The 27,850-nt window shown below is 46.8% G+C and overlaps 1 protein-coding gene across 1 annotated transcript in view; it reads left to right on the top strand.

Annotated features, from left to right (window-relative positions):
* LOC308335359 (reelin-like) overlaps nt 1–27,850 on the top strand; it is a gene marked incomplete at both ends in the record, with an annotated part of 109,364 nt that overhangs the window by 66,971 nt on the left and 14,543 nt on the right. The window contains 13 exon segments of the mRNA XM_080792378.1: nt 6,886–7,109; nt 8,138–8,288; nt 9,058–9,173; nt 9,176–9,273; nt 9,881–10,130; nt 21,154–21,322; nt 22,296–22,436; nt 23,023–23,200; nt 23,670–23,722; nt 23,724–23,846; nt 24,252–24,502; nt 25,087–25,241; nt 27,353–27,567. Of these exon segments, the coding sequence (XP_080648504.1) occupies nt 6,886–7,109; nt 8,138–8,288; nt 9,058–9,173; nt 9,176–9,273; nt 9,881–10,130; nt 21,154–21,322; nt 22,296–22,436; nt 23,023–23,200; nt 23,670–23,722; nt 23,724–23,846; nt 24,252–24,502; nt 25,087–25,241; nt 27,353–27,567 (2,124 nt within the window).

A 27,850-nucleotide genomic window follows, 5' to 3' on the forward strand; every position in this document is an offset into this window, starting at 1 on the left:
CGAGAGAGAGAGAGAGAGAGAGAGAGAGACGTAGAGAACGTCTGAGAGAGAGAGACTTGTTGCTAACGGTGTCCCGTTAGCGTGCGTTAGCAACAAGCTAACAGCATACCGGTGGTAGGCTACGTTCGTTCCATAAAATGAGAGATCCAAAAGGCGCATGGGGCTGCGCCAGGCTGCAAAACCCCCCATGCGCTCATCGATCTGCCGTTTATAGAACCAATACGTTCGTTGCATGAAGGGCAGATCTGTGGGGGCTCTCTCCCGAAGTTATTAACTTTGTTGTATTGTGTGCGAGCCGAGCACCGCGGCCACGGCATCTGGACAGTGGACGCTGACGTGACAGGCAGGCACAGCCAGCCAGAGCAGCGAAAGTAACAGATACGGCACTTGGAAGAAAAAAAACAACACAAAAAACCCCGGCTCATAAAAGGAGGCCGGAATTTATTTACTTAATTCAACGCCATCACCGGTGATTAATAGGGGCTCGGTAATTAATAGAAAGGAGGAGTTTATTGAAGGATTTACGGTATGTCCTTTATAAGGCAGTAGGTTCGCAACTTAGGTTTGTACCATAGGTCCCTACACCAGTTTTCTTTGTACCTGGAGAACATTGTATTTCTAATTTGTTGGACATTACATTGTAATCTATTTTGAAAAATAAAAAATAAATCATTTGAATAAAGTAAACTTCTCAGTTCATTTGTCCAGGGGTGACCACCTCTAAGATCCCAGTAAAAGATCTTTTTGGTGAGTCTCTCCTCAGACATCTTCACCAGTCTATTCCATAGCCGTATCATTTCACATTTGTGTCTGATGTTTGGAGGTTCCCACCCATATCCCCGTTAATTGCTAGCAATGGAGTCAGTTTATGGACTCCCAGAAAGGATCTAATAGCTCTATGATGCACGTTGTTACAGCTCGCATATTCTCGGCAACCCCAAACACCAGAAGCATAGTCAGACACCGGACATACGCCTGATTCGTAAAGTTGTGTGTAAGCTTTGAATCCTAAACGTCCACAGTGTTTCACTTTGTTCATGACAGAGCCTAGTGCCCTGCCCGCTGACTGAGCTAGGATATTGACAGCATCATTAAATGTCATGTGCTCATCTAAGGTCAATCCAAGATACTTGTACTGATCAGTATAACACAACCCTATTGACCCCAAATTAAACACAACTGAACTTCTGTGTATTGCTTTCTGTCTGAAGTGTACAATTTGGGTTTTGTCCTGGTTTGCTTCCAGTCTCCATTTCCAGCACCAGTCTGCAACAATATTCAGCATTAACTGCAGATCGTTCTCCTGTTCCGCAAGTAAGACTATGTCGTCTGCATATAATAATATGCTCACTTTTTGATCGCCAACTGTAATTCCCAAGCCTGAATCTTTGATTTTGAGGGCTAAATCATTTACATAAATGGCGAATAATGTTGGGGACAGTATGTCTCCTTGTTTCACCCCAAATTGTTGCGGGAACCATCCAGTTCTATACTTATTAATCTGAACACAGGCAACTGGTGCTTGATAAAGGGACTTGATGGCATTATAAAATTTCCCATTGACTCCAGATTGTAACAATCGGTACTGTAGTAGGTCTCTGTTAATCCAATCAAATGCCTTCTTGAAGTCAATAAAACAGGCAAAGGTAGAGTTATTCTGCTTAATTCTTGAATGTATAATAGTAGAGACGACATAAATGTGGTCAATACATGCTCTCCCTTTTCTAAAACCGTTTTGCTCATCCACAAGTAGACCTGTTCTCTCAAGATGGTCTCCAAGTCTACTGTTTAAAATTGAGGAATACAGTTTATATACACAACTAATAAGACTTATCCCTCTATAGCTAAGTGGTAACTTTGGATCATTCTTTGAAGACTTTGGGATAGGTTTAATAATGCTCTTATTCCACTGTGTAGGAGTGATGCCACTGTCAAAACAAAACTGAAATAATTCAAACAAAACATTAAACAACCTCGGTGACTTCAGCACCTCATTAGAGATTTCATCGATTCCAGTAGCTTTTTTCATTTTACATCTGTCTATAGCATTTTGTATTTCTTCTCTAGAAAAGTTTGCATTCAAACACATGTTGCTACTGGTTGTATCGGAATTCATTTGAGTTTCCATTAATTTTTTTAAACAAATAAGTTTCTTTCAAAAACATTTCATCAAACAAATGATTACAACCAGAGAACAAATTAGAAAAGTCATTTTCCCATTTTTGCAAAACAACCCCTAATTCGGAACTACATTCACCATTCTCTAGGCTTACCTCCATAGGTATTTCTCTAGATTTTATTGGTCCCAATTTATTTATTTCACTCCAGAACTGTTGGGAATTATGAGTGTGTAAATAATCAATCTGTAATGAAAGACCTCTATTAAATTTGCGTTTTGCAGTACGTATCCTCTTGTCAAATTCAGTTTGTCTTTTCTTAAATTCTATCTTTAGTCCTTCTCTCAGATTTTTATTTTTACACCTTAAAAATTCTTTCTCAGCTGATTATCCCATAGAGTTTGAAGGTCTCGATTCCAGTAGGGTTTGTAGGATTTTCTGAACTCTTTATTTGATCCTTTTCGTTTTCCACAATTTTGCAGTTCTGTATAGACACACCCCCATAGTTTATCATAACAAGCATCTAAATTATTTTGACCAAGTTGTCTGCATCCCAATTGCTCAGTCACTTCCAATAGTATTGTATTATGTTGGCTAGAGGACAGAAACGACTGAGGGGGTTGTCTTGGTAATGCTTCTCTAGGATGCTGTGACTGTAAGGGCCGATTCATACTCCTGTTTCGGCGCTGTAGTGCCGAAATGATTTCGGCTCGTCAGAAATTTTCAGTAGCACCGAAGAGCCGACTTTAGGACGGTACCCGCCCCCCCCCGAACCTCAAATGACGTCAAATTGTAGGCTCTACAGCGCCGAACCGACTTTTATTCGGCTCTAAAATAGGAGTATGAATCGACCCTTAGTTTTCATTAACAAAATATGGTCTCACTTGAAATTTTAACATTAGTAAGGAATGATCAGGTATTTTGCACCTATCGCCTAATAATGAGAAACCCTCACCGCCCACTCTCTCAATTAATTCATTTGGGGTGAAAACATAAAATGCAACACAGTTATTTAAACCTTCATGTGGGACAATAATATAGTCTACTACTGCTTTACCCTTAACTGAGATTGATGTAAAATTGTCATTGCCCAAAGGCATTCTACCGTTGAGTACACAGCCCTTTACATCTCTTAAAAATTCAATTAATATTTCTCCATAGCTGTTAACGGTGCTGTCTAAATTAACCCTAGTAGAAATATTATCCACTTCATTAATAAAGTCATCAAGGTTACCAATCCGGCAATTTAGATCCCCACACAAGTAAATCGCGTCTACTTCAGATAATATAAACATCTGGGTCGTTAAAGACTCAAAAAAAGAATGAGAATTGGTTGATCTCGTGGATCCTTCTGGGGGTAAATAGCAGGTGAAAATAACAAAACAGTAGTCAGAAACTTTATCGTTGAATTGTAGTGCAAGTATTCCTTCCACTGATTTATCCTTTATTTTAATTTCATAAACCTCAAATAAAATATTCTTAACGAAGAAACCAACGTCTCCCGATCCTTTAACTGCTTTAATATGCATGGGTCGGTTTTGACCAAACCAAGAATAGCCCTGCAACTCAATTACTTCATTTCGTTTTAAATGAGTTTCATTCAGTGAAATAATATCAGGGCTATGGTCCAGTAATATAATTGATCTGAGTGCACTGTTCCACATAGTCCATCCGTTTACATTCCAATGCACTAGTGTCAGATTGTCAGCCTCCCGAGATTTAAAACGGGCATTATTTATGGGTTGGGCAGTTACCTCTCAGTCATTCGACTCATCCTCACTGTTGGCCGGTGGCACCCGCCTTGTGGGCCCGCTGCTATGCCGCCTGGCAGTGGCACCGTTCTCTGTATCCTGTTGCTCGTGCTGATCCTGCTGCCTGTCACGTTTCACCAGCCTCCCATTGCCGGTCAAGAAATATTCCTTCCCACCCGGGATTTCTTTGAGAATGGTTCTGAAAGTCAAGTCGATCAACCTCTCTGTGTGTGACTTAGCCGAGTGAATGAAAACCCGGGCAAATCCTTCGATGTCCCTCAAGTTCTTCTTAAGTCGCAGCACCGCCACCTTGTCCTGCACCGTTCGGAATTCCACCTTGATCACCCCCGGACCCCGTCCTCGCGGCGTTGTCCGCTCCGCGTTGACGATTTCAGGTACCGGGTCACACAGTAGCCCCTCATACAATAAAGAGCTCGCTCTCTCCCGGGGGGTTTCCCCGTCGATGAACGGGAGGCCCACAATAATGATAGACACATCCGATCGGAATCTGTTGGCTGGGCATGTTCCTGCCTCTGCCAGTTTTGTCTCGAGTATATCCATTCTAGCAGAGACTTGCCCAATGTCAATGTCAAGGTTTTTCTGCAATATTGTTACCTTCGTGTCCAGCTCAGATTTCAACTCGTCTCGGTTTTCTGCAATAAGGCGCTCAAGGTGTTTCACTTTTACATCAAGAAGATTCTCAAGTGAATTATGCACCTCGTCAATCTGTGACTTGAGCGAGGCACTCTGAGACTTTAGGAGTGTTTTAAACTCCTCCCGGTGCTGCTTGAGTTCTGCCATGATAGCACTGAAGTCACTGTTTGTATTCTCGTTTTCCTTTCTTTCTTCCTCCTTCTCCCTTAGCCGCGTGGCGCGGCTCGTTTTATCAGTCATATTAGTAGAGACGTCTGACAGATTTTTTGCCAAAGTTGTTCACTTATTGACTTAAGATATTACATTTTCTTCCCGTGTTTCTGAGCACCTTTTTCGATACATACGCTCGCTGACAGCTGTCAAACCGGCGTCTGACGTCACCGGTCACACTCAGCCTCTCCCAGCAGCCTCTCCCAGCAACCTGAAGTGAGGAGATATTTGAATTAAGTGAAATCACTTACTCTACCTTTAAAGGGTAAGACCACTTTTTTTGAGGTTTGGGTTGTGTAGTTACTTTGCCATGATGCAACTCCAAATGTGGACAAGAAATAAGAAATAACTGCTCCAGTGATTAGAAATTGATAATTCAAAATATGCTCCTCATTGACTTACATTGTAGCTAAAACAGCTCTCAAAGTCACTCTTTTAGTATGTAAACAAACAGAAACAATGTTGATTCAGACAATATAGAGCATCACCAAAACTCATGTAGTTTTATTTTTTCATAAAAATGTTATCTTCCTGTTGATTTGTCCATTTTATTGGGAAGAAAACCCGGACTGGATCCGTGGATCCGGATCCAGATCTTCAAATAGTAAAATCAACAGGAATCTAACATTTTTATGAAAAAATAAAACTGCATGAGTTTTGGTGATGCTCTATATTGTCTGAATCAACTTTGTTTGTGTTTGTATACGTACTAAAAGAGTGCCTTTGAGAGCTGTTTGAGCTACAATGCAAGTCAATGAGGAGCATATTTTGAATTGTCAATTTCTAATCACTGGAGCAGTATTTTTTTATTTCTTGTCCACATTTGGAGTAGCATCATGGCAAAGTAACTACACAACCCAAACCTCAAAAAAAGTGGTCTTACCCTTTAATGCTCATACATACAGATATAGGTTATCACCATTTTAGGTGATAGCTTATCACCTAAAACGGTGATAAGAGTTGAGGCCATCATACTCGCGGTGATGTCCTTAAAGACTGAGCCCGCCTCCCTGTGGTTTCCCCAACTTCTAGACCAATCAGTGAACGGGGTGATAGCTCCAGAGTGAAAAGACTTGTCTGATAGTAAAAACAGAGAGATGGGTCTGTGTCCGCGGTGATAGCTGATCACCACCGCGACTGACGTAATGGTGTAGTTTTCCAACCTTTTAAAAACTACACCGCGGTGATAACCTATCGCCAAAAACTGGAGTATGTATGAGCCTTTAGCGGTTTTACTGCTCCTGCCAGAACGTTCCGTCATAAGGAATCCAACCAGCAACTGCCTCTGGCGCAATGTTCCGTCTGATAATTATTATATCAGGAAAGGCCTTTCCTTTCTTTAGCGATCCTAGACCGGATTGCGCAACCGCGATCTGCCGTCCACCTCCAAAACAGGCTGACTATAAAAAGCTGAATAACTCAAAATCTACGGGGCTCTCCATGGTTTGGATAAAATGCGCAATGTTCTGAGGTCTTTGCTGATTATCCGGTGGTTTAGATGGAAACATTGGCGCTTTCTAGAGCAAGGATGGCTTCGTTTCAGCTCGCTGACATTGACGCTATTTATTTAGCATTAAAGATGGACGCCCAGACAGGGATGTCAGTCTTTGCTGCATGCTGAAAATAGCAGAGTATACAAGCTCACATGCGTCGCAGTGGAATGTGGGATGAGCTTGTAGATCTGCTATTTTGAGAGCACACATAAAAATACTTTCATTTATTTCCGTTCTCTTCACCACTTCCTAACATTTGTGTCTAGTTTGTATTTCTTGACGAATTTGTCAATTATGTTTAGTCTCAGTTTTAGTCATCATCGCAAAGTTTTCAGTGAAAAAAGAGAGTCGACAAACGTTTTTCGTCATAGTTTTAGTCAACACTGGCTGTTTCATTTTTACTGGCTGCTGTTAATGAACCTGAATCTCAGCATGGGGATATAAATACATTTTGCTTGAGTGACTTCAGTGTGAGGAGGGAGACTATAGGCTTGCCGCTTATGTGTTCCTAGTATACATTATTGTTGACTGATTTGATCCATGACTGTGAGACGTGCATTGTTGAGTGTACGCGGAACACTATGTTTAAAAAAAGAAAAACTAACCAAAATGAAACTATTCATATTATTATTTCCACCTCTCCCTCTCTCTGTCTCCCAGGTCGGTGAGGTTCCGCTGGTACCAGGGCTTCTATTTGTCGGGCCAGGCCCCTTCCACCTGGGCCCTGGACAACGTGTACGTGGGGCCTCAGTGCCAGGACATGTGCCACGGCCACGGGGCGTGCGAGGGCGGGTCGCACTGCGTGTGCGACCCGGGGTACTCTGGTCCCGACTGCTCGCTGCCCAACACGCCCAACCCAGACTTCCTCAAGGAGGACTTTGAAGGTGTGTGGGTGTGTGTGTGTGTGTGTGTGTGTGTGTGTGTGTGTGTGTGTGTGTGTGTGTACATGTGTGCGTGCCTGCATGCGTGCCACAGAGCTCACCATGAGGCGCTCCACTGCTGGTACGACTGAGTCCTAGAGCTCTCTGCTGTCTGTCTGGGTACGACTGCTGTTCTGAGTCCTAGAGCTCTCTGCTGTCTGTCTGGGTACGACTGCTGTTCTGAGTCCTAGAGCTCTCTGCTGTCTGTCTGGGTACGACTGCTGTTCTGAGTCCTAGAGCTCTCTGCTGTCTGTCTGGGTACGACTGCTGCTCTGAGTCCTAGAGCTCTCTGCTGTCTGTCTGGGTACGACTGCTGCTCTGAGTCCTAGAGCTCTCTGCTGTCTGTCTGGGTACGACTGCTGCTCTGAGTCCTATAGAGCTCTCTGCTATTCTAAATCCTTTAGACCCGTTATTGACCTTATATACCAACCTTGAAACGTACCTTAGTTACGTCACCAAGAATGGTGCGGTTCCTTTATTGGCCCTTGTTGGAGGACACCGACAAACCTGGCATAAGTAATAATAATATGGCCAATTACCGTTAGCCTAGCTATACGTTTATAAACGTAGATAGCAGCGAAAAAAGTTAAAAAGCCCAGCTGCTGGCGCAACGGCAGATCCAGTCAACAAAACAATAGAACAATACATTTGAAACATGTCTCCATGTTTCAAATTGTTTATATCTTTTTTCATAAATTAATGCCCTACTTCGGGGGTTCTCAAACTCTTTTTATACCACGACCCCATGTTGTGAGGGGCTTGTATATGTGTGTGTGTTGTTGTCTTGTACTGATAACCTGGCATCACCAGACCTTTCTGAGGAGAGATGTACCAAACAAACTATATTCCAAAAGTACTTGTAGAAACTTGTCGGATCCATAAGCCACATCGAGGCTTTTATCGGGTAGGCCCAAAACATGTTATGCCTGTGTGTGTGTGTGTGTGTGTGTGTGTGTGTGTGTGTGTGCGTGTGCGTGCGTGCGTGCGTGCAGGAGGGGCGGTGGACTCGGAGCGCTTCGCTCTGCTCAGTGGAGGGAAGCTGAGCAGGAAGTGTGGCATCATGTCCAGTGGAAACCACCTGTTCTTCAGCGAGGACGGACTGAGAATGCTACTGACCCAAGACATGGACCTGACCAATGCTAGGTAATGTGCACGCACGCACGCACGCACGCACGCACGCACACTATTTACTAGGTAATTTGGCTTTGTTCTTGGCCATGCCAGTATAATGTTCAGACCACTATGGTTATGTACTGTACAAGGCTTCCATTATGCAGAGTCTGCATCCGCACTAGGGGTGTGTAACGATATAGTAACTGCATCGAAAAAAATCTATTTTCATTTCAAGAATCGAAGTATTTCGAAACAGCAACATTGACTTTGTATCGTATCATAGTTTTGCAAGGCAAATTATTGATTGCATCAATGCTATAAGTACTCGTGCGCAATTTTAAGTTTTCCATTCAATATTGGTACACTTGGTATATCGATGCATGTGTGTGTATTCTCTGTGTTCTTGTCAAGGTATGGGTTTATGTATTTTTTTTTTTATTACCGGTATGTTAAAATGTAATATTTAATTTAATAATATTATAATATGTGTTAAAATATAATGTCTGTATTTGCCAGAGAATCACTGTTTACTCATTTATATCCACATTCATACATTTTCCCTTTAAAACCAATGCACTATATCCACACGTTTCACACAGATTTAATTTCTTGGCTAAATAGCTATACTGCATCGATTTCAAATCGTTGAATTGAATCGAATCGTATCGCCATAATGATCCAATATCGTCCATGTATCGTATTGTCAGCTATGATACTGTATACTGTAGTATACAAACCTCTGCGTGTGTGTGTGTGTGTGTTTGCGTGCGTGTGCGTGCGTGTGCGTGTGTGTGAACAGGTTCGTCCAGTTCTTCCTGAGGTTGGGGTGTGGCAAAGCGGCCCCGGACCCTCGCTCTCAGCCCGTGCTCCTGCAGTTCTCGGTGGACGGGGGTCTTTCCTGGGTCCAGATGCAGGACTGGAGATCCCGCTGCGCGGGCGGACCCCCGCCACCCGCCTGCGCTGGTGGCAGCCGTCCGAGAACGGACACTTCTACAGCCCCTGGGTCATTGACCAGGTATAGGACCATGCTGTGTTGTTTTTGGCAGCAAAATTCTATTTTAGTTTAGTCATGGTCTTTGGAATAAAAACTTAATTTTGTTTTAGCCACACTTTAGTCACCTGGAATGTTTTAGTGTTAGTCTAATTTTAGTCGACGAAATGTCATGCTAACTAAATCTACAGTTGATTTACTCGACTAAAATATATTTTTCCAGGCCTTGATGGTGTCGTAATGGCTCATTTTACACTTGCTGAAAATAGCCGATCGGCTATTTTCACCATGCAACCAGGTGTAAAATGATTTATACTGGATCTCTTGTCCACTATTCCCTTCCTAACATTTTAGTCTAGTTTTTATTTTTTGACGAAATTGTCAATATATTTAGTCTCAGTTTTAGTCATTTAGTTTCCATTTAGTTTTCCTCAGTGAAAAAAGGTAGTCGAAGAACATTTTTCGTCTTAGTTTTAGTTGACGAAAACAACACTGGTTCCATGACTCCAATGGCGAGAGAAAAGAAGAAAAGGTCTGAAAAAGGTTGAAAACCCCAGTGGACTAAGTCTATAACACCACATTGTCCTATAATAATAATAATAATAATAATAATAATAATAATATGTGACAGGTGGTGGTGGGCGGCAGCGCCAGCGGGTGGGGTCCTCTGGAGGACGACTTCTCGTCCGCGGACGGCCGCTCGTGGCTGCTGCACCCCGGGGGCACGCGCATGCCCGTGTGCGGCTCGGACGGACCGGCCTTCGCCTTCATCGAGAAGTCCAACACGCGCTACGCCGTCACCACCGACATCTCCCTGGGAGCCGACGCCTTCATCCAGTTCGACTTCTCCGCCTCCTGCTCCGTCACCAACTCCTGTTACTGTGAGTCGTAGCCTATACCGGCGCCTTGTGAATGTCTTCGTGTTAGTCTCGTTTTAGTCGACTAAATGTCATTCACTAGTACAGACCACACATTCAATCGAACATCGTTTAACATGGTTTAGTGTTTATTTAGAAGAGAGGTGGAACATGAGAAGGAATGATGCATAGGATGAGATGCATTGGATGGATGATGCATTAGAAAAACGCATTGAGAGGAACGATGCATGGGGTGAGATGCATTGGGATGGAGGCCTTGACTGTTCGTGTAGGATGTGTCCCGTTTGGGAGGGGGAGAGGAGGAGGATGTCGGGTTGGGAAGAGGGGAAGGGTAGGGGGTGAGGGATGTGGAAGTTTCCAGGGGCCGGAGGAAGAGTGAAAGGAGGGGGTGGGGAGGAGGAGTGAGGATGAGGGGATGAGTTGGAGTTACAGGGGAATCTTGAGGGAGTGAGGGGGAGAGGATGTTAGTGAGACTAGGCCCCTGGGAGGGAAGTGGAGGATGATAGGGCGTAGCCCTGTGGGGGGAGGGGGAGTCGTAGGCCCGGTTCCGGGGGGGTAGGAAACCCTGAGTATTTGGCATGGGGTCTGAGTAGCGGGGCGTCCTTCTGGTCGTGTATGGACACGCCCCCAATACGAGACCCCCGTCGGAACCTGAAACTGGAGAACGAGAGTTAGTAAGAGAAGCGGGTGGGAGGGAGGGTTACGATGCACGAGTGGCTGGTGAAACAGGCTGGCATAAATACACTTCCCTTTGTGCAGCGAGGCGGCGATAGGGTGGAGTGCTGGCGGTTGCCATGGCAGCGAGGTCTCGGTGAGTGGTGAGGGTGGAGCTGGCGTTGGTAACCATGGCAGGTAAATGGCGAGCTGATTGGGCTCGATACCTGAGGCTAGGGAGAGAGTTAGCATGGCATGGTGGCAGAGGAGGCCAACGATCTTAGCTTGTAAGTGTGGTCTTCCTCCTGAACATATGTTGTACCAACTTCAATTCACTAGTAGGGATGTGGAAGTTTCCAGGGGCCGGAGGAAGAGTGAAAGGAGGGGGTGGGGAGGGGGAGTGAGGATGAGGGGATGAGTTGGAGTTACAGGGGAATCTTGAGGGAGTGAGGGGGAGAGGATGTTAGTGAGACTAGGCCCCTGGGAGGGAAGTGGAGGATGATAGGGCGTAGCCCTGTGGGGGGAGGGGGAGTCGTAGGCCCGGTTCCGGGGGGGTAGGAAACCCTGAGTATTTGGCATGGGGTCTGAGTAGCGGGGCGTCCTTCTGGTCGTGTATGGACACGCCCCCAATACGAGACCCCAAAGTAGTTCGAATGATTGGAATCAATTATGGAGCGTTCGCTGGACCAGGGAGCCGTGAGCGGCTCTGAGGTCCTGGACACTCGTCCGTATATAAGCATGGTATGCTTGGGAAGACCAGCGCCCAAGGAGTTGGACGGTGTGGTCGGTTATACCTTGTCTGGAGGCTGTGGAGGTGGCGCCGATCCGGAATGAGTGGCCGGAGAAGTCGGATGCGGAGTATCCGGCCTTGGTCAGGATCTGGCGGAGGTGGTAGAGGAACCAGTGTCTGGTGGCTACGGAGCCGGAATCTGTAGTGAACAGAGGATCGAGAGGAGAGGCACGGGAAGAGAGCCTAGCACGGAGGTGACGGGTTAAGGGTTCGTATGGGCTGAGATGTGAGTCGAGTTTGAACAGGTAGATGGGTGTCGTTTTGCCATATTGGTCCGTTTTGCTGTATTTTAGGGTGAAAATGATGGTGGTGGAATCAATGATGCTCAGATCGGATAAACAGGGGTGTTTGTTGTGGATGAATGTGGAGTTAGGTGTAGTGAATTCCGAGCTCCTGAGGAAGCCAAAAAATGCTAGCAGGAACATGGCTTCCAGGGTGGAATCTGTGGAAGGGCTAGAATATCCTGAGCGGAGTGTATTGATGCATCCCGAGAGGATGTCATAGGTGATGGGTTGGCGGAGAGGAGGATTGTGAGGCTCCTTCCGTTTCAGGCTCTTAAGGAGCAGTGTGACGTGTGCGTGCTGTGAGAAGGGGTGAGGGGCTCCTGTTATGAGTTTGGAAATGAAATTGATACCTGATAAGTAGACTCGGATGGTGGAAGGAAGCATGGCCCGTGATGAATGGCAGTGGCTGATGTAGGAGGTGAGGGTGATGTCCAGGGAAGGAAAATGTAGGCCGAAGGTGGAGTGGAATGACTGGAAAGTGCGCCAGGCTGTCCAGTAGGAAGAGTGTGGATGGGGAAATACCTTGTAGAATGTGGTTTCTGGAGATGGTCTGGAGGTCGTGGAGTGGATGATCTAAGGGAAGGTCATCTGTGAAAACGGAGGAACTGGAGTCGGGTGGAGGTCTGCGGATGGGGCCAATCGCCTGAATTTCTGGAAGGAGAAGCGTGAGAGTGAATCTGCTATTGCGTTGTGATGACCGGGGACGTGAGCTGCTTGGATGAGGAAATTGTGGGTGACTGAGATCCATGTGAGGCGTCTGAGGAGGGCCATGAGGGGTAGTGAGGGAGAGCGACCTTTGTTTATTATTTGGACGGTGGCTTGATTGTCGGAGTGGATGAGGACTGAGCGGCTGGTCCATTCGTGACCCCAAAGAGAGGCCGCGACTATCACTGGGTACATTTCGAAGAGGGCTGAGGAGTGGGCGGAGGAAAAGGGGGGGGAAAAAAGCTCTTCTGGCCACTTCTCGGCGAACCACCTCCCTCTGTGGTACCCCCCGAAACCTACGGAGGGTGCCGCGTCAGTGAATAGGTCCAGGTCTTCTGGAGAGGAGTGGAAGTCATGATAGAAAAAGGTCACACCGTTCCAGTTGGTCAGCAGGAGGTGCCAGAGCCTGAGCTCTATGCGGCATGGTAGGTCTAGTCTGACGTGGTGGTGGAGTGACGGGGCGGATGCGGCGAGGTGGAGGAGGTGGGAAATGAATGAACGGCCTTGTGGGATAATTCTGGTGGCATAGTTGAGGTGGCCTAGGAGCTGTAGGAGTTGTTGTTTGGTGCATGACGGGATTTCGAGGAAGTTGGAGATGAGGAGTGAGATGCGGTCTAATTTCTCTGGGGGTAGTGAGGCTTGAAATGTGACGGAATCGAGGTCGATGCCCAGGAACTCGATTTTGGTCAGGGGACCCATTGTTTTTTCATCTGCGAGGGGGATGCCGAGCGCCGCGAACGTGGTTTTTAGGCACGTTAGGCTGCGGGCGGGGGGGGCTGATGGGGGGTCGATGGTGAGGAAATCACCCAGGAGGTGAACTAGGTGGGGGATGTGGTCGTTGTTGAGCATTATCCAGCAGAGGAGTTCTGAGAGGTTGTTGAATAGTCTGGGGAGCTTTTGCAACCGAATGTTAATCTAACTGAAAAATAAAATGTATTTTTCCAGTGAACGCCAAAAAGGTGCAATGAGTCTGGGTGTAGGGGGAGGACTTTGAAGGCCGACGTGATGTCGGCTTTTGACAGCCAGGCACCACGCCCGGCGAGTCGGATGAGGGTGATGGCGTGGTCTATGGTTGAATATTTGAGGGAGTAGTCGGCGCTGCGGATGAGGCTGTTAATGCTGGGGATGGATGAACCGTGTGGGGCAGATAGGTCAATGATTAGTCGTTTTTTTCCTGAATATTTCCTGGTTGCCACACCCAGGGGGCTGATGCGGTATGAGGGGAACGGGGGGGAGTCGAATGGTCCTATCATGAATCCTTGTTGTGTTTCTTTCTCTATTAGGGAGGTGACGATGTCGGGTTCTGATAGGGCGGACTGGAGGTTCTTGCAGGAATGGGATAGCTCGGGGAGTGAGAAAAGGCCTGGTGAAAATCCATTAATGAGTCCGTCTATGAAAAACAGGATGAATGGGGTGTCGGGATGGTGAGTTAGCGCTTTGGCTAGGGCGGGGATGTTGACGGGGGTGGCCAGGTGCTCGATTAGTCAGCTGCTGGCTGGTTTGGTGGGGTTGTGGGGGAAGCTGGTCCGGGTGTGTGCTCCGCAGCAGTAGGAACAAACGTGGAGCATTCTGCACGAGTTTACTGAGCAGCCCTTGTCATTGAAATTGTTGCACAGCATTTGGGAGCCGATAAACATAATTTTTCTTCCCCGCTTGTCTAGGGCTTGGGAGGAGGAGGGGAAGGCGGTCGGGCCAGTGGGACGGGGTTTTTGCTGCTTGTCGGGGGCTGGCTGGGGGTGCGATGAGTGGGTGGGGGCTGGGGTGGGTCTGGAGGTTGGTCTGGATGAAGGTCTGGAGGCTGAGAGGACGCACTCGGTGGTGGGGTGGGAGGGGCAGCCGCAGACGGAGCAGGTGAGGGTGGCGCTGCCGGCGAAGAGTATAGCTCCACGTCGAGAGCACCCCAGTAGGTCGTTTGGTTCCATTGCTGGAGGCGGGCTGCTGCTCTGGCTGCAAACTGCCTGTGGTACTCGTAAAAAAGTGAGCCGCCAAAGCGCGTTGCCAGGTCTGTGATTATATATAAATAGTGGTCTAGTTCTGGCCTTCTATTGGGGAACTGGGAGCAGATTACCTCACGGAAAATGGAGAAGGCTAGAGTGAATTCTGTGTGAGTGAGGGGGGAGTGGTTTGATGATGAGGATGTGAGGTCGCGGAGGGTTATGGAGAACCCCCCGCAGTCTACTGCCCGTGGTTGGAAGGTGTGAGCTGAGGGTTTGAGGATAGTGGCGAGGTCTATGTCATTACCCTGCGGGATTTGAAGGCGGAGGTTGCAGGACACGGGAGGTGGGTTGAGGGCAAGCGCGTGCGGTGGCATCTGAGCGGCAGCTGCTGTGGAGAGAGAGAAGGGTTGGGGGAGAGACATGGGGGAGGGGAAAGACATGGAGGGGGGGGGGAAGTGGGTGCTCGAGGGATACGGGGCACCCGCAGGTGGGGGAGGTGCTAGCCAGCTTGGGTCGGTGGCCCCGTGAGTGTTGGGCTGGCTAGCGGCCTGAGGGACTGAGGGGGGGAGGGGGAGGGCTGGGGGGGGGAGGTGGGATGAATGTGCAGGGGGGTGGGATGACAGTGCAGCCTGCATAGACAGGGAAGGAGGGAGGAGGGATGGAGGAATTCCGAGGGAGGCTTGGGGGGGGGAGGAAGGGAGCAGGCACAGGGGGGGGGAGGTATGCTGGGGGGGAGGCATGACCCGCCTGGACTGCGTGGCATATGGTCCAAGGCGGCTGTGCACTGTCTGGCCTGGGAGTAGGGGTAGAGGTGGATGTCCAGTGGTGAAATAGTTTGGTATGGTGAAACATTGATTGATAAAATCATTGTTTGGTATTGGACTGGCTTGCTTCTCACCTCGGGTGTTCTGGACAGGCGGCAATGGGTCCCCTCTCCGGTTGTCGCGTCGGGAAGGACCCTGTGTGATTGATTGATTGAATACTTTATTAGGCAACATAAATGCAAACAGCACAAAGTACAGTCATGCATTTTTGTCCAAAAAAGGATTTCACCGAAGAAAGACCTTGCGGCCTTGTTTCCATTCGGGTCCTATCCACTCACACATGACATGAATAATAAGTTAACACAGTAATAGTAAGTGATATAACAATAATAATTTAAGGCAACATATACATTTCCTCTAAACATGAAATATACAGTATTTACCGGTTGGGGCCGAAAGTTAATCGGAAGGGGATTATTTTCGCACAAAAGCGGCTGATGCGATCACCTCCTCTCCCTTTGACTTGCTGACAGGTGAATTTTTAGGCCTGTCTTGAAGGAAGCCAGTGATTTGTTTGTTTTGAGCGATGAGGGGAGGGCATTCCACACCTGGGTAGCAGTGCTTTGAAAGGTGAATTTGCCCATATTTGTTTTATAAATAGGTGGCACCAGATCGTTGTTCACGCTCCCTCTAGTTTTATGGCTGTGGGTGTTGCACACTTTTTTAAAGTAATTTGACAAGTAAGTGGGTACTGGGGGCATGGAGGGTAAAGTTGCATTTACAATTTTGAAAGTCAGGCCCATCTTTAATTGCTTGACTCTATCTTCCACCCTGAGCCAACCTATGCTGTCTAAATGCTCCGCATATAGGTGGGTCATGGGCCCTAGGTGAAGAAGAAGTCGGATTAGTTTATTTTGAGAAGTTTGAAGCTTGGTTTTCTGTGCCATTGAGGTGTTAGGGAACCAGGACGTACACGCATAGTCAAAAATGGGCAGTATGAGGGCTCCAGCTAAGGTCCTAAGGGCCCTTTGGTTAATAAAGTTGGAGATTCTGCCCAAGAATCTTGTCCTTTGATTTATTCTTTTAATCGCCCTTGATGCCATGCTATCTCCTGTTAGTTTATTGTCAAGGATACATCCTAGGTATGTGACCTCTACTTTGCTAGATATGACTATGTCATCGACACAGACCTTAAAATCCTCTACATTTGTCCTACTCAGGGAATGGTTGGACCCAAAGAGGATAGATTCCGTTTTACCGAGGTGTAATGAGAGCTTGTTATCGGTAAGCCAGGTTCGTATTTTGGTGAGTTCTGTACTAAGAGCCTCCTCAACCTGTACTTTGTTTTCTCCCGAAATCAGGAGTGCTGAGTCATCGGCAAACAAAAACAACTTACAATTACATGCGGCGCTCATGTCGTTAATATATAGTAGGAAGAGTAATGGTCCTAATATGCTTCCTTGGGGAACCCCACAGTTCACTGGGAGGGGGGAGGACATGGTTCCATTAATGTCAACCATTTGTTCTCTACCTTCAAGGTAGGACCTCATCCAACATAGTGAAGTACTATCAAAACCAGTCGCTTTCAGCTTGTCCAGTAGGATCGAATGATTTACCGTATCAAATGCCTTTTGAAGGTCCAGCATGACCATCCCGCAGTATTTACCTGCGTCTACCTCTCGTTTGATGTAGTCATTCAGATATAATAGGCATGTGTCAGTGGAGTGTGATGTTCTGAAACCGGATTGGAATTCGAACAGTAGATTGCGTTCGCTTAAGTATTTGCTAATTTGTTCATATATTATTCTCTCTATGATTTTGGACATTGAACACAAGATAGAGACAGGGCGGTAGTTTCCTGTGTCTAATTTACTTCCCTTTTTATACAGGGGGATTACTCGCGCCATTTTAAGTTCCTGGGGAACGTGGCTTTGACTGATGGATAGGTTTGAGATGTGGGTTATTATAGGGGCTATAGAGACAGCAGCGTCCCTAAGGAATCTGGTTGGTAAGTTGTCATGACCAGTGGCCTTGTTTGGCTGAAGGGTGCTTAGTTTTTTTAGCACCTCTTCATTTGTTACTTAAATGTTTAAATGAGAATGAGTTGTTTATAGCGCCTAGTTTTGCGTAATGTGATTTAATGTGATCAGAACCGTACAGGCCAGAATGCGGGGGGAGTTTATTTACTAACTGTGTGGCAATATTGGTGAAGAAATTATTGAAACAGTTTGCTACTAGTAATTTGTCAGTGATAATGGTACCGCTTGATATAATACAGAAATTTGATGATTTAGTTTGAAGTTTGTTGCTGCAACCAAGTTTATTTAGAGCCTCCCATAATTTTTCTGGGTGTTGTTTGTTTGATTCAATATTTTCGTTAATGTAGTCTTTTTTGGCGTTTGTGATTAATCTCTTTACTATATTTCGTTGTTTTTTGAATTTGTCATGGATTTGGACATTTTTATTTTTGTTATATTCGGTATAGTATTTGTTTCGCAGTTTGATGGCATGTAATATATCTCCCCTCATCCATGGCTCTGAACGGGCCCTAATTCTCACCATTTTTGTGGGAGCAATGCTATCCAGGATAGCCAAAAACTTTATTTTGAAGGAGGTCCAAGCGTCTTCCACTGAGGTGCAATGCAATATGTTTGACCAGTCTATTTCTTCTAAAGCTGCTGTGAGAGTATCATTGGAGTATAGTTTCATGGATCTTTTTTTAACGGTGGTATGACAGTGAACTGCTGATTTGTGAATTTTACGTGTGCAAAAGATAATATTATGGTCACTCAAACTGCTTTTGATTACCCCACTTAGAGAGATTTTGCCCGATATTAGGTCAATTGTGGAGTGAGAGGCTGGCCTAGTAATGTGCTTTATCAGTTGAGTGAGGTTATGTAAATTACAAAATCTGGAAAATGATTTGAAAATGTTGGTGTCTTTCCGGTATATGTGGGTATTATAATCGCCTAGAATAATTGTCTCTAAATTTCCTATTTCTGTTAAGTCCTCTTCAATATGGTCGTAAAATTGGTTTTGGTCTGGGGGTCTGTATATTGTGCCTATTATTAAGGGTTTAGTTATAGGAAAAATGATCTTCACCCATATGGATTCTGTATTTTTACCTAGTTCAGAGAGTACATTATAATTAATATTTTTTCTTATGTATATACACACTCCCCCCCCTGAACGGTCTCTGTCCTTTCTGATAATGTTATAACCTATTATTTCAATTTCGGAATCGTTAACTGAGTCATCCAGTTTGGTCTCTGAAAAGGAGAGAATGTCCACTTTTCCCAATCCAAATATGGCTCTGATCTCTGAGATCTTTGATGGGCATTTTAGGCTGTTTATATTTTGATGCATAATGTGAAGGCCTCTATTGGAAAATAATGTATCCAGTTCAACTGAGGAAAATGGTCCTTTGCTGCCCTGTGGTGTTTCTGATGGGGCGGTGCAGGGTGAGAAAGGAGGAGGAGGGGGGGGGGGAACTGTCGTTGGGGCAGGTGTGATAAACGGTGTAATGCCGGTTGGTAATGTCAGTGATGATGATGATGATGATGACGATGACGATGACGACGCTGACGGCGATGATGACGACGCCGCTGATGGTGGTCCAAGTCCGTTAGTGATGGCCAGGGCGGAACTAACGGAACTACCTGTTTGGGGGGAACGTCAATAGCGGGACACCACCGGATTAATCAACACAGAATCGATCGGTGGTGGTGGAGGAGCGTTGCATACATTGTATCCAATATTGGCTGATAGTGCCTGGGCACCCTGTCTGTTCGGGTGGAGTCAGTCGCGATTAAAAAAGGAGGGACGGCACCAGAACAAGTTAAAATTGTCTATGAAGTTAAAATCGTGGGTGGAGCAGAATCGTTTGATCCAGGTGTTAAAAGCAAGGATTCTACTATAATACGCGTCACCGCGAGACATCGTTGGGATGGGACCAGATATGAAAAAAGGCAGTTTGCTGCTAGATAAAATGTCAATCATTTGTAAAAAATGCTCCTTCGTCAGTTCTGAGTGACAACTGGATTTGTCATTTGTCCCGACATGGATGATCATTTTCTTGATTGAATTCGGTAGTGAATCTATTACACCTGGTAGCTTTTCGATCAGGACAGGAATGGTAGCTCCAGGGAAGCAAAAAACTTCGGCACGTGGAACCTTTACATTTCTTAGGATCGAATCAGAAATGATCGCAATCGATGGAGTCGCTGTGGATGGAGGATTCTTTAGACCCTTGTTTTTAGGGTGTTGGACTCCTGGAGCGACCTGGGCCTGGGGATATTGCTTTTTTTTTGGAGATGGGAGTCTATGCTGCGTTGTTTTACTCCTAGGCCATTCCCAGATATTGGCTAGAGTTGGGATTATTTCACTGGGATTTGGAGACGGGACTATGACATTTGGAGAGGTCGGTAGCTGAGACACCGACGACTGGGATCTGAATCGTACGGCTGCCTGAAGCATTCGTTTCCGACTCTTTTTTTGTTCTGAGGCTGACAGCTTGGATCTAACAGAGAGGGGCGGAGGGGCCAGTGAGCCATTGGACTGTCCCGGTTTTGATGGTGGAACATTATGAACGGACAGTGGAGGGAAATCCTCAATGCTGCTCAGTAGAAGGAAACTATTTCTAGTGGTGAGAGGCTGGGCATGGCATGGAAGTACAGGGGTCTGGGGGCCCCCGTGTTTACCACGTGTGACCATTGACCAGGAGGCTGGGGTAGAGCTGACCAGACCCGCGACACTGATCCCGTCAACTGGGGGACGTCTGCGGGGGTCCGGCACGGTGTCGTCCAGTTCAGTTTGGTGAGGCGGAGGGAGCGGGGGGAGTTGGCGGAGCCGTAGGTTGGTGGGCGCGGAGGCGGCTACCCGCTGGGTTGCCTGCGTTGCCTGGGCTGCCGTGGACACGCCGGTATGACCGGGAGCTGAACGGGGCAACGCGCCGGTTGCCAGGAGCCTCTGGAAGGGCGGCGTTTCTGGCGAGTCCGGGAAGAGGAGGTCGTCGTCGGAGGGAAAAAGGTCAATGCTATCCATTTCGCTGGGATTGCTGGGAACGTGTGCTGTGTAAGTACGGGACGTACGAGATACGATGCACGAGTGGCTGGTGAAACAGGCTGGCATAAATACACTTCCCTTTGTGCAGCGAGGCGGCGATAGGGTGGAGGGCTGGCGGTTGCCATGGCAGCGAGGTCTCGGTGAGTGGTGAGGGTGGAGCTGGCGTTGGTAACCATGGCAGGTAAATGGCGAGCTGATTGGGCTCGATACCTGAGGCTAGGGAGAGAGTTAGCATGGCATGGTGGCAGAGGAGGCCAACGATCTTAGCTTGTAAGTGTGGTCTTCCTCCTGAACATATGTTGTACCAACTTCAATAAGATGTCAAATACGATGTCAAATACATTTTAGTCGACTAAATCACCTGTGGATTTAGTTGACTAAAATGTATTTGGGTGGGCCTTGATGCCGTCGTAATCACTGTTTTTACATTTGCTGAAAATAGCAGATCTACAACTTGTAGATCTGCTATTTTCAGCAAGCAACCAAGTGTAAAATGACTTATACTGGATCTCTTGTCCACTATAGTCCCTTCCTAACATTGTTGTCTAGTTTTTATTCGTTGACGGAATTGTCAATATATTTAGTCTTAGTTTTCGTCAGTGGAAAAAGGTAGTGGACGAACATTTTTCGTCTTAGTTTTAGTCGACGAAATCACCACTGCTTGTGATTACTGTCAGTTACTGTAATTACTGTATTCCTCTTAAACCCGCCAAAGTTAAAACATCATCTATGCTGCTGTTGCAAGAATTCCGAGAGTTTTTCCGCTAACCTTTGAAAAATCATAGAATATTCACCATGGATGGTCTAACATGGCCTCCTATATTTCAGCCATAGAACTGGAGTATTCATTGGACCTGGGTCTAACGTGGCTTCCTCTGGTCAGAGACTGTCTGCCCACCAGTCCAGACTGTTCCTCCTACACCCTGCAGAGGGTGCTGCTGAGCGACACCTACAACAAGTGGGGGCGTGTCACCCTGCCCATCCCGTCATATGCAAGGTACTGTAGGCCTACACACGCATGCCTGTGTGTGTGTGTACACACACACACACACACACACACACACACACACACACAGTCTGGGGCCAATTCCACTTAGATTTGGCATACAGTAGTGCAAACGTCGCTCACTCACTGCTGATTTCTGATCGTCTGCACCTTTGTTAAATTGACGTACACACACACTCCTCTCTCTCTCTGTCACTCTAATTAATTAGTCTTATGTCCAGCAGCTGTAGTGCCTATAGTTTCTATGCCTATGCCGTAAAAAGCATAGGTGAGTTCCAGTCTAATATAATGAGCAACATACGAAGCGAGGGTGCTATTTGTCACTGAACGTATACTCCTACGGGCTGGGTGACAGCACCTGTCAGCAGGGAGTGTTGGGGCGGGAGGCTCTCCTCCTCACTGGCAGGTGAGTCAGTATAGGATACAACAGCTGTGACACTTAAATTGGGGAGAAAAGGGCATAATAAAATTAATATCATGTGCACCCCCAGATGTCTTGACTACTCTAAACCATTTCAGAAAGCCGGTCTGAAGCTTGCGTGACTTTTTGAGTGGTGCAACCACTCAAAAAGGAACAGCAATGTCTGTGTGTGTTGGTGTGTTGGTCATGCACCTATGTGACGTTAATGAGCACCAGTATGTACCAGTACGGGCCAGTATGTGTGAGAGAGAGAGAGAGAGAGAGAGAGAGAGAGAGAGACAGAGAGGGGGGGGGGGGGAGTTGCACCACTCGGTTCACACAGGTGTGATTTTTTCTTTTTCGTCAGAAGTTAGCCTGCATTGACTTTTAGATACACAGATTGTAATTGTGTATTATCTGACTGAATCATTGCAGTTTGTCGTTATATTGACAAAAAATACTAATGTGTGTGTCTGTGTGTCTGTGTGCGTGCGTGCGTGTGTGGCTTGCGTGCGTGTGTGGCGTGCGTTCGTTCGTGCATGGCGTGTGTGCGTGCGTGCGCAGGTCTCCAGCCACCAGGTTCCGGTGGTACCAACAGGCACCGTTTGACAAGCAGCAGACGTGGGCTCTGGACAACCTGTACGTGGGAGACGGATGTCCAGACATGTGCTCTGGACACGGACGCTGTCAACAGAGCTCCTGTGTGTACGTATATACTGCGCAGTATACACCACTGTTGTTTTTGGCAGCACATTTAGATTTGAGTTTTAGTCATATGTGACCAGATTTGACTGAGAGCCATCGTGCAAACTCCAGCTTTTCACCAGTGGAGAAAAACTTGTGTTTATTTATTTTTTATCCACAATGAATTAACACAGGCAGACTCTTCACATACTATAGAGCATGTCTGAAATAAGTGTCAGAGCTGAAATTGACATGTAAATATTAAATAATTGCTTAAACATGTAGCTATAGGTGTAATGTTAGGGACTACAGGAGTTAACCTTTCAAGCCTGTTTTCTCAACTCGCTGTTTCTCTGCGAGACATCACTCTATAAGCCATATCTCCAAATCTGGTGGGTCAAACTGAACAACCAACATGTCAATTTGAAGCTATGATTCCCTACTTTCATATGACACGAAAAAAAATAAATCCAATGGCAGTCCCTCAGTCAAATTTAGTCACATATAGTCTCTTGAATAGTTTTCATTTAGTTTTAACTTAGTCACCCATGGAATGTTTTAATGTTAGTCGATGACGATGTTTTGATGATTTGTCTTTTCTCTCTAGGTGTGACCCGGAGTGGGGAGGCGAGTACTGCGACGAGCCGGTGGCTCCTCTGCCCTCGCAGCTGAAGGACAGCTTCAGCCGCGCGCCGTCTCTCTCTCACTGGAGCCTGCTGATCGGGGGGAAGCTGAGCAGCGTGTGTGGAGCCGTGGCCTCCGGGGCAGCGCTGCACTTCAGCGGGGTAAGGCCTCGCTCACACGCTATATAGGACATTAAGCAACTAGTCAACTAGTAAATTCACTAGTCGACCTTGTTGGTACTAGTTGAGTAGTTGATAAAAAGTTTTAGTTTTTTTTTTTTTTGTTTTAGTCGACTAAATGTCATACGATTTTAGTCGACTGAATCTACAGTTGATTTAGTCGACTAAAATGTATTTTGGCGACCGTGTCTTAGTTTTAGTTTTAGTTTAGTTTTCATCAGTGGAAAAAGGTAGTCGACGAAAACAACACCGTTACTGTCAGTTACTGTATTTTCTGTATTCTGGAACCTTCAAAGGGTTTCACTGGAAAAGTTCTGGCGGTTAAGTGAGAATAACGAATCAATACCTGGCAGTGAGTGTGCTAAAAGTCTAACCACAGTCTAACCACAGTGTGTGTGTGCGTGCGTGCGTGCGTGCGTGCGTGCGTGCGTGCGTGCGTTCTGTCCACCAGAGCTGCAGCAGACAGCTGGTCACAGTGGATTTAAACTTGACCAGCGCTGAGTTCGTACGGATGCATGGTCGCCCCTAGCAACCGTAACCAAGGAGTCCTGCTGGAGTACAGTCTGAACGGAGGAATCCACTGGATCCTGCTGACGGAGATCTTCTACGATCTGTACACCAAACCTGGGTAAAAACATAGACACTATGATAGATAGATTGACAGCAGCAGCCACAGAATACAGAAACAACTAGAAATAGTGCCCCTCGGGCACAGGTCTCCACCAGGGCAGGTCTCCTGGTGGCGCTATAATAGGTGAAATAGGTGAAAAGGGTGCCATTTCTTCTTACGCCTTGGATGGCAATTGGATGATTTGAGGCATTTTGCTCCAAAAATGTGTTGGTGGCACTGTAACAGGCCAATGTGAAATGGGTGGGATTTATTCCTCAGCCTAGTATAGGAACGTCTGTGAAAGATTTCACGTAAATTGCACGCTGCGTTCATGATTTGAGGCTTTTTTGTTTCAAAAGGGCCAATCCTGCAAACTTTCAAAGTCGCATTTTTGGTCCTAACTCTATATGTTCACGTTGTCAGGTTTGTGAATGTTCTGCTGCCCCCTGCTGCCCGCCAGGAGGGAGTGCGCGTGCGCTGGTGGCAGCCGCAGCACGACGGCGCCGACCACAGCGACTGGGCGCTGGACAACGTGCTCGTCTCCGGCTCCGACGTGCGCGCTCACATCTCCGACACGTTTGGGGGCGTGGCCTTGCCCAACCACGAGAGGACGCCGGCCGATGGCACCGCCTCCGGCAGAGGGCCGGACAACGAGCCAGAGGAAACGCCCATAGGTATACCGCTGCGATTGGCCGCTGGGTTTTGTCAATAAGCGATATAGGCCTATTATAAGTCAAGTGTGCCTGGGGTGGAAACCTCAAAAGGAGAAAAAAATGGATTTATTTTAATTATTATTTTTATAGGTAAAATACTGATAATAGCACATCTACAAGCTCAGCAATGCATGGTGATCATCTTGTAGAAACTACAGTTCTCAACAGGCCCTGAAACTTAACTGGGCCCTCATCAAACCCTTTACACTCAAGACACTGCCCCCGCTGCCACCCTTCGATATCCATATATGGAGCTGACCTGTTCTGACATTCCATATGTTGATCTGACCGCATCAAACCCTGTACGCTCAAGACACGCTTCATATATGGCCATACCTCATCAAACCCTGTACACTCAATACACACATTTTTCACATCTGAAACATTTTCTAAATATGAATTTAAGCACATGCTACTTCTGTCTGAGTTTTTACTTCAGTCATGCTAGTGTTAGGGCAAGTTCGCTTCTCGCCAGACGGCGTCTTACTGGTTATATTTTTCAACATGTATGTATTCACAATTTCTGTCTGTCCCTGTGTTTGCAGTGAGTGCCCATTGGCTGTTCTCAGAGGACTGCGTTATCCAGAGGTTTTGTAGTTCTCCGGATGGAGTGATGGTTTGTGGGAGCGACGACGGGCGGGAGGTCTACGCCGTCACTCATGACATCATCCCCGACAGAGGCTGGGTAATGCAGTTCAAGGTGAATATAATGTTATTAATAAAGAACTACAAAACAGGGGCACGGTGGCACAGTTGGTAGTGCTGTCGCCTCACAGCTAGAAGGTCCTGGGTTCGATTCCCGCTGGGGACGCTGTGGGCACCGGTGGCGTGTTCCCTCCTCCGCATCATCAGTGCCCATACCCGAGGCGGGGGTTGGCGATAGGGCCTTTCTGTGTGGAGTTTGCATGTTCTCCCTGTGTCCCCTAGGGTAGATACCCTCACAAAAACATGCCGTAATCCTGGTCTCTAAAACTACCTCCCCCTGGCCAGCCGGGGCGCCTGATGGAGGGGAAAGGAACTGGTCGGAATAACGTGTCCCTTCCACGCGCTACGTCCGGCTGGGGAAATTCCCCTCTGTCAGGTGAAAAGAAGCAGCTTGGACTCCTCATGCATAGAAGGAGGCATGAGTCAGTCTGCTGCCCCCCCAGGTTGGCAGAGGAAGTGTAGCGCCCAGGATTACATTAGATAATTGGCACTGGGTGAAAAGAAAATTGGGTTACAAAATCGTCGGATAAAAATTTAAATAAAAAAAAAGAACTACAAAACAATATATCGTCTATTGATACGACTACAAGATGACATAATTCTGCGCGGCACTCTGTGCAGCGCTATGAGCTTGTAGATCTGCTATTTTTGAAAAATCGTTAAAATGTTGCCCAAATCTTTGAATATATATTCTTTCAGAGCGAATGTTTTTAAACTCAAATCTTTGCTTCTGGGAACTACATATATTCAGATGGAGGTCGACGACCAATTACATATATTTTTGGGGGTCCTTGACATGGCAATGTTTGAGAACGACTGACACAGAAACATGGGTTTTTCAGAAATCTGTCAGGATTTAGAAGGCATTTGTAGAATCTTTGCTCAGGTCTGTCTCAGTAGCGCGCAGTACTCCAGAGTGACCAGCAGAGAGTGCTTCAGTGCATCAGGACAGGTCCATGTCCAGAGTCAGACCTCACTGAATCATCATGTATATATTGTGTGTGTGTGTGTGCGTGCGTGCGTGCGTGCGTGCGCAGGGCTGCCATATTTCAGAAAATGTCAAGAGTGAGACTCTATAGTGTCTTAATGCGTTCGACGCCGTCCGAAGAGCAGCGGCGAAAATAATTGGCCTTTTTTAATGTGGATTTGTCCCGTTTTTGATATTTAACCTTAACATTGATGTCTTCACCTCCATGCCAGCTGCTCTCCCTGCACTGACAGCCTCCTCATGCTTAAAGTAGAAATGAAAAAGCTATCTATCTATCTATCTATCTATATGCTCAGACCCGCAGCCAGCCAGCAGGCCACACACATAGTGCTCAGACCCAGCCAGCCACACACATAGCTCCGTAAGGGAGTGGTCAGTGGTTGCACCACTCAAAAAATCTTCAAAAAACTGAAGAGGCTACTGGAGATTGGATAACCTGATTTGGACATGATCTGATGGAGGACAATGTCACTATGACAGAAAGAGAAGATGGGTCTGGCCAGTGGCCACATTCATTCACCCCATAATCTCAGTGGAAATTGGGGAATATGTTGTGAAATAAAAAGTCAGAAAACTGGAATGTGGGAAAATGCCTTATTTTTACATTTTCTTAGTTCAAACACATCTGTGGGCTCTCTCTCTGAACAGAAACAAGTCGCGATGCGCCCCCCCCCCCCCCCCCCCCCTTCACTTCACGCACACACACACACACACACACACACACGACTTTGTCCCTATAATGTGCACGCACGGGCTACTGGCACCGTTCCACTTCACTTCCTCATATCACGCAAGAGACGCCAAAGTGCCAAACACCTAACTTGTTGTAACTTGTGGGGTCTATATTGTCTTCCATGAAAAATGGCGATTTGGTCCACTGTTTACCCTCCTACTGCATATGCTGCATGAGATCTCATGCAGATCGGCTATTTTACCGTTTGTGAGGACGCACACATGAGCGCGCGTTATTACGCGGCGGAGCCGCGGAGAAAATTGTTATTTATAATGCGTGTGAAATGGCATGTGTGGCGTGGTGCGTGGTAAAGGGTTAAATTGCGTGACTGTCACGCTCAAAGGGTGAGACATGGCAGCCCTGGTGCGTGTGTGCGCGTGTACAGATAGCAGTAGGGTGCAGTACTCCCGAGCGACCAGCAGAGCGCCAGGTCCACGTCCAGTACTCAGTGGACTTCGGAGTGACGTGGAAGTACCTGGTCCCCCAGTGTCTCCTGGCGGACCCCCGCTGTGGGGGGGGCATCTCCCAGCCGTCCGTCTTCTTCCCTGCCGAGACCTGGAAGAGAGCCGTCTACCCGCTGCCCGACAGCCTGGCCAACAAGTATGTTAACGCAATGCCACGCGACGCAACCAACAACACAGTAAACAACACCACACACTACCCTAATAGCCCAGCTATAGCTACAGAGGTCAAAATGACTTTTCCGTATTTAGTATTACCACCTAATAGGAAGCATTGTCAGTGTGTGTACCATTTTATATATTATATATATTACATTTAACCCATTCTGACCTGAGATCAGATTTAAAAAATGTCTCCTACATCCTGACAGTTGGAAAAGCTATATGTTTCTATGTCAGTCGTTCTTCGATTTTTCAAAAAT

Source organism: Protomyctophum bolini (genome assembly GCF_963924005.1).
Source record: "Protomyctophum bolini genome assembly, chromosome: 20".
Lineage (NCBI taxonomy): Eukaryota > Metazoa > Chordata > Actinopteri > Myctophiformes > Myctophidae > Protomyctophum > Protomyctophum bolini.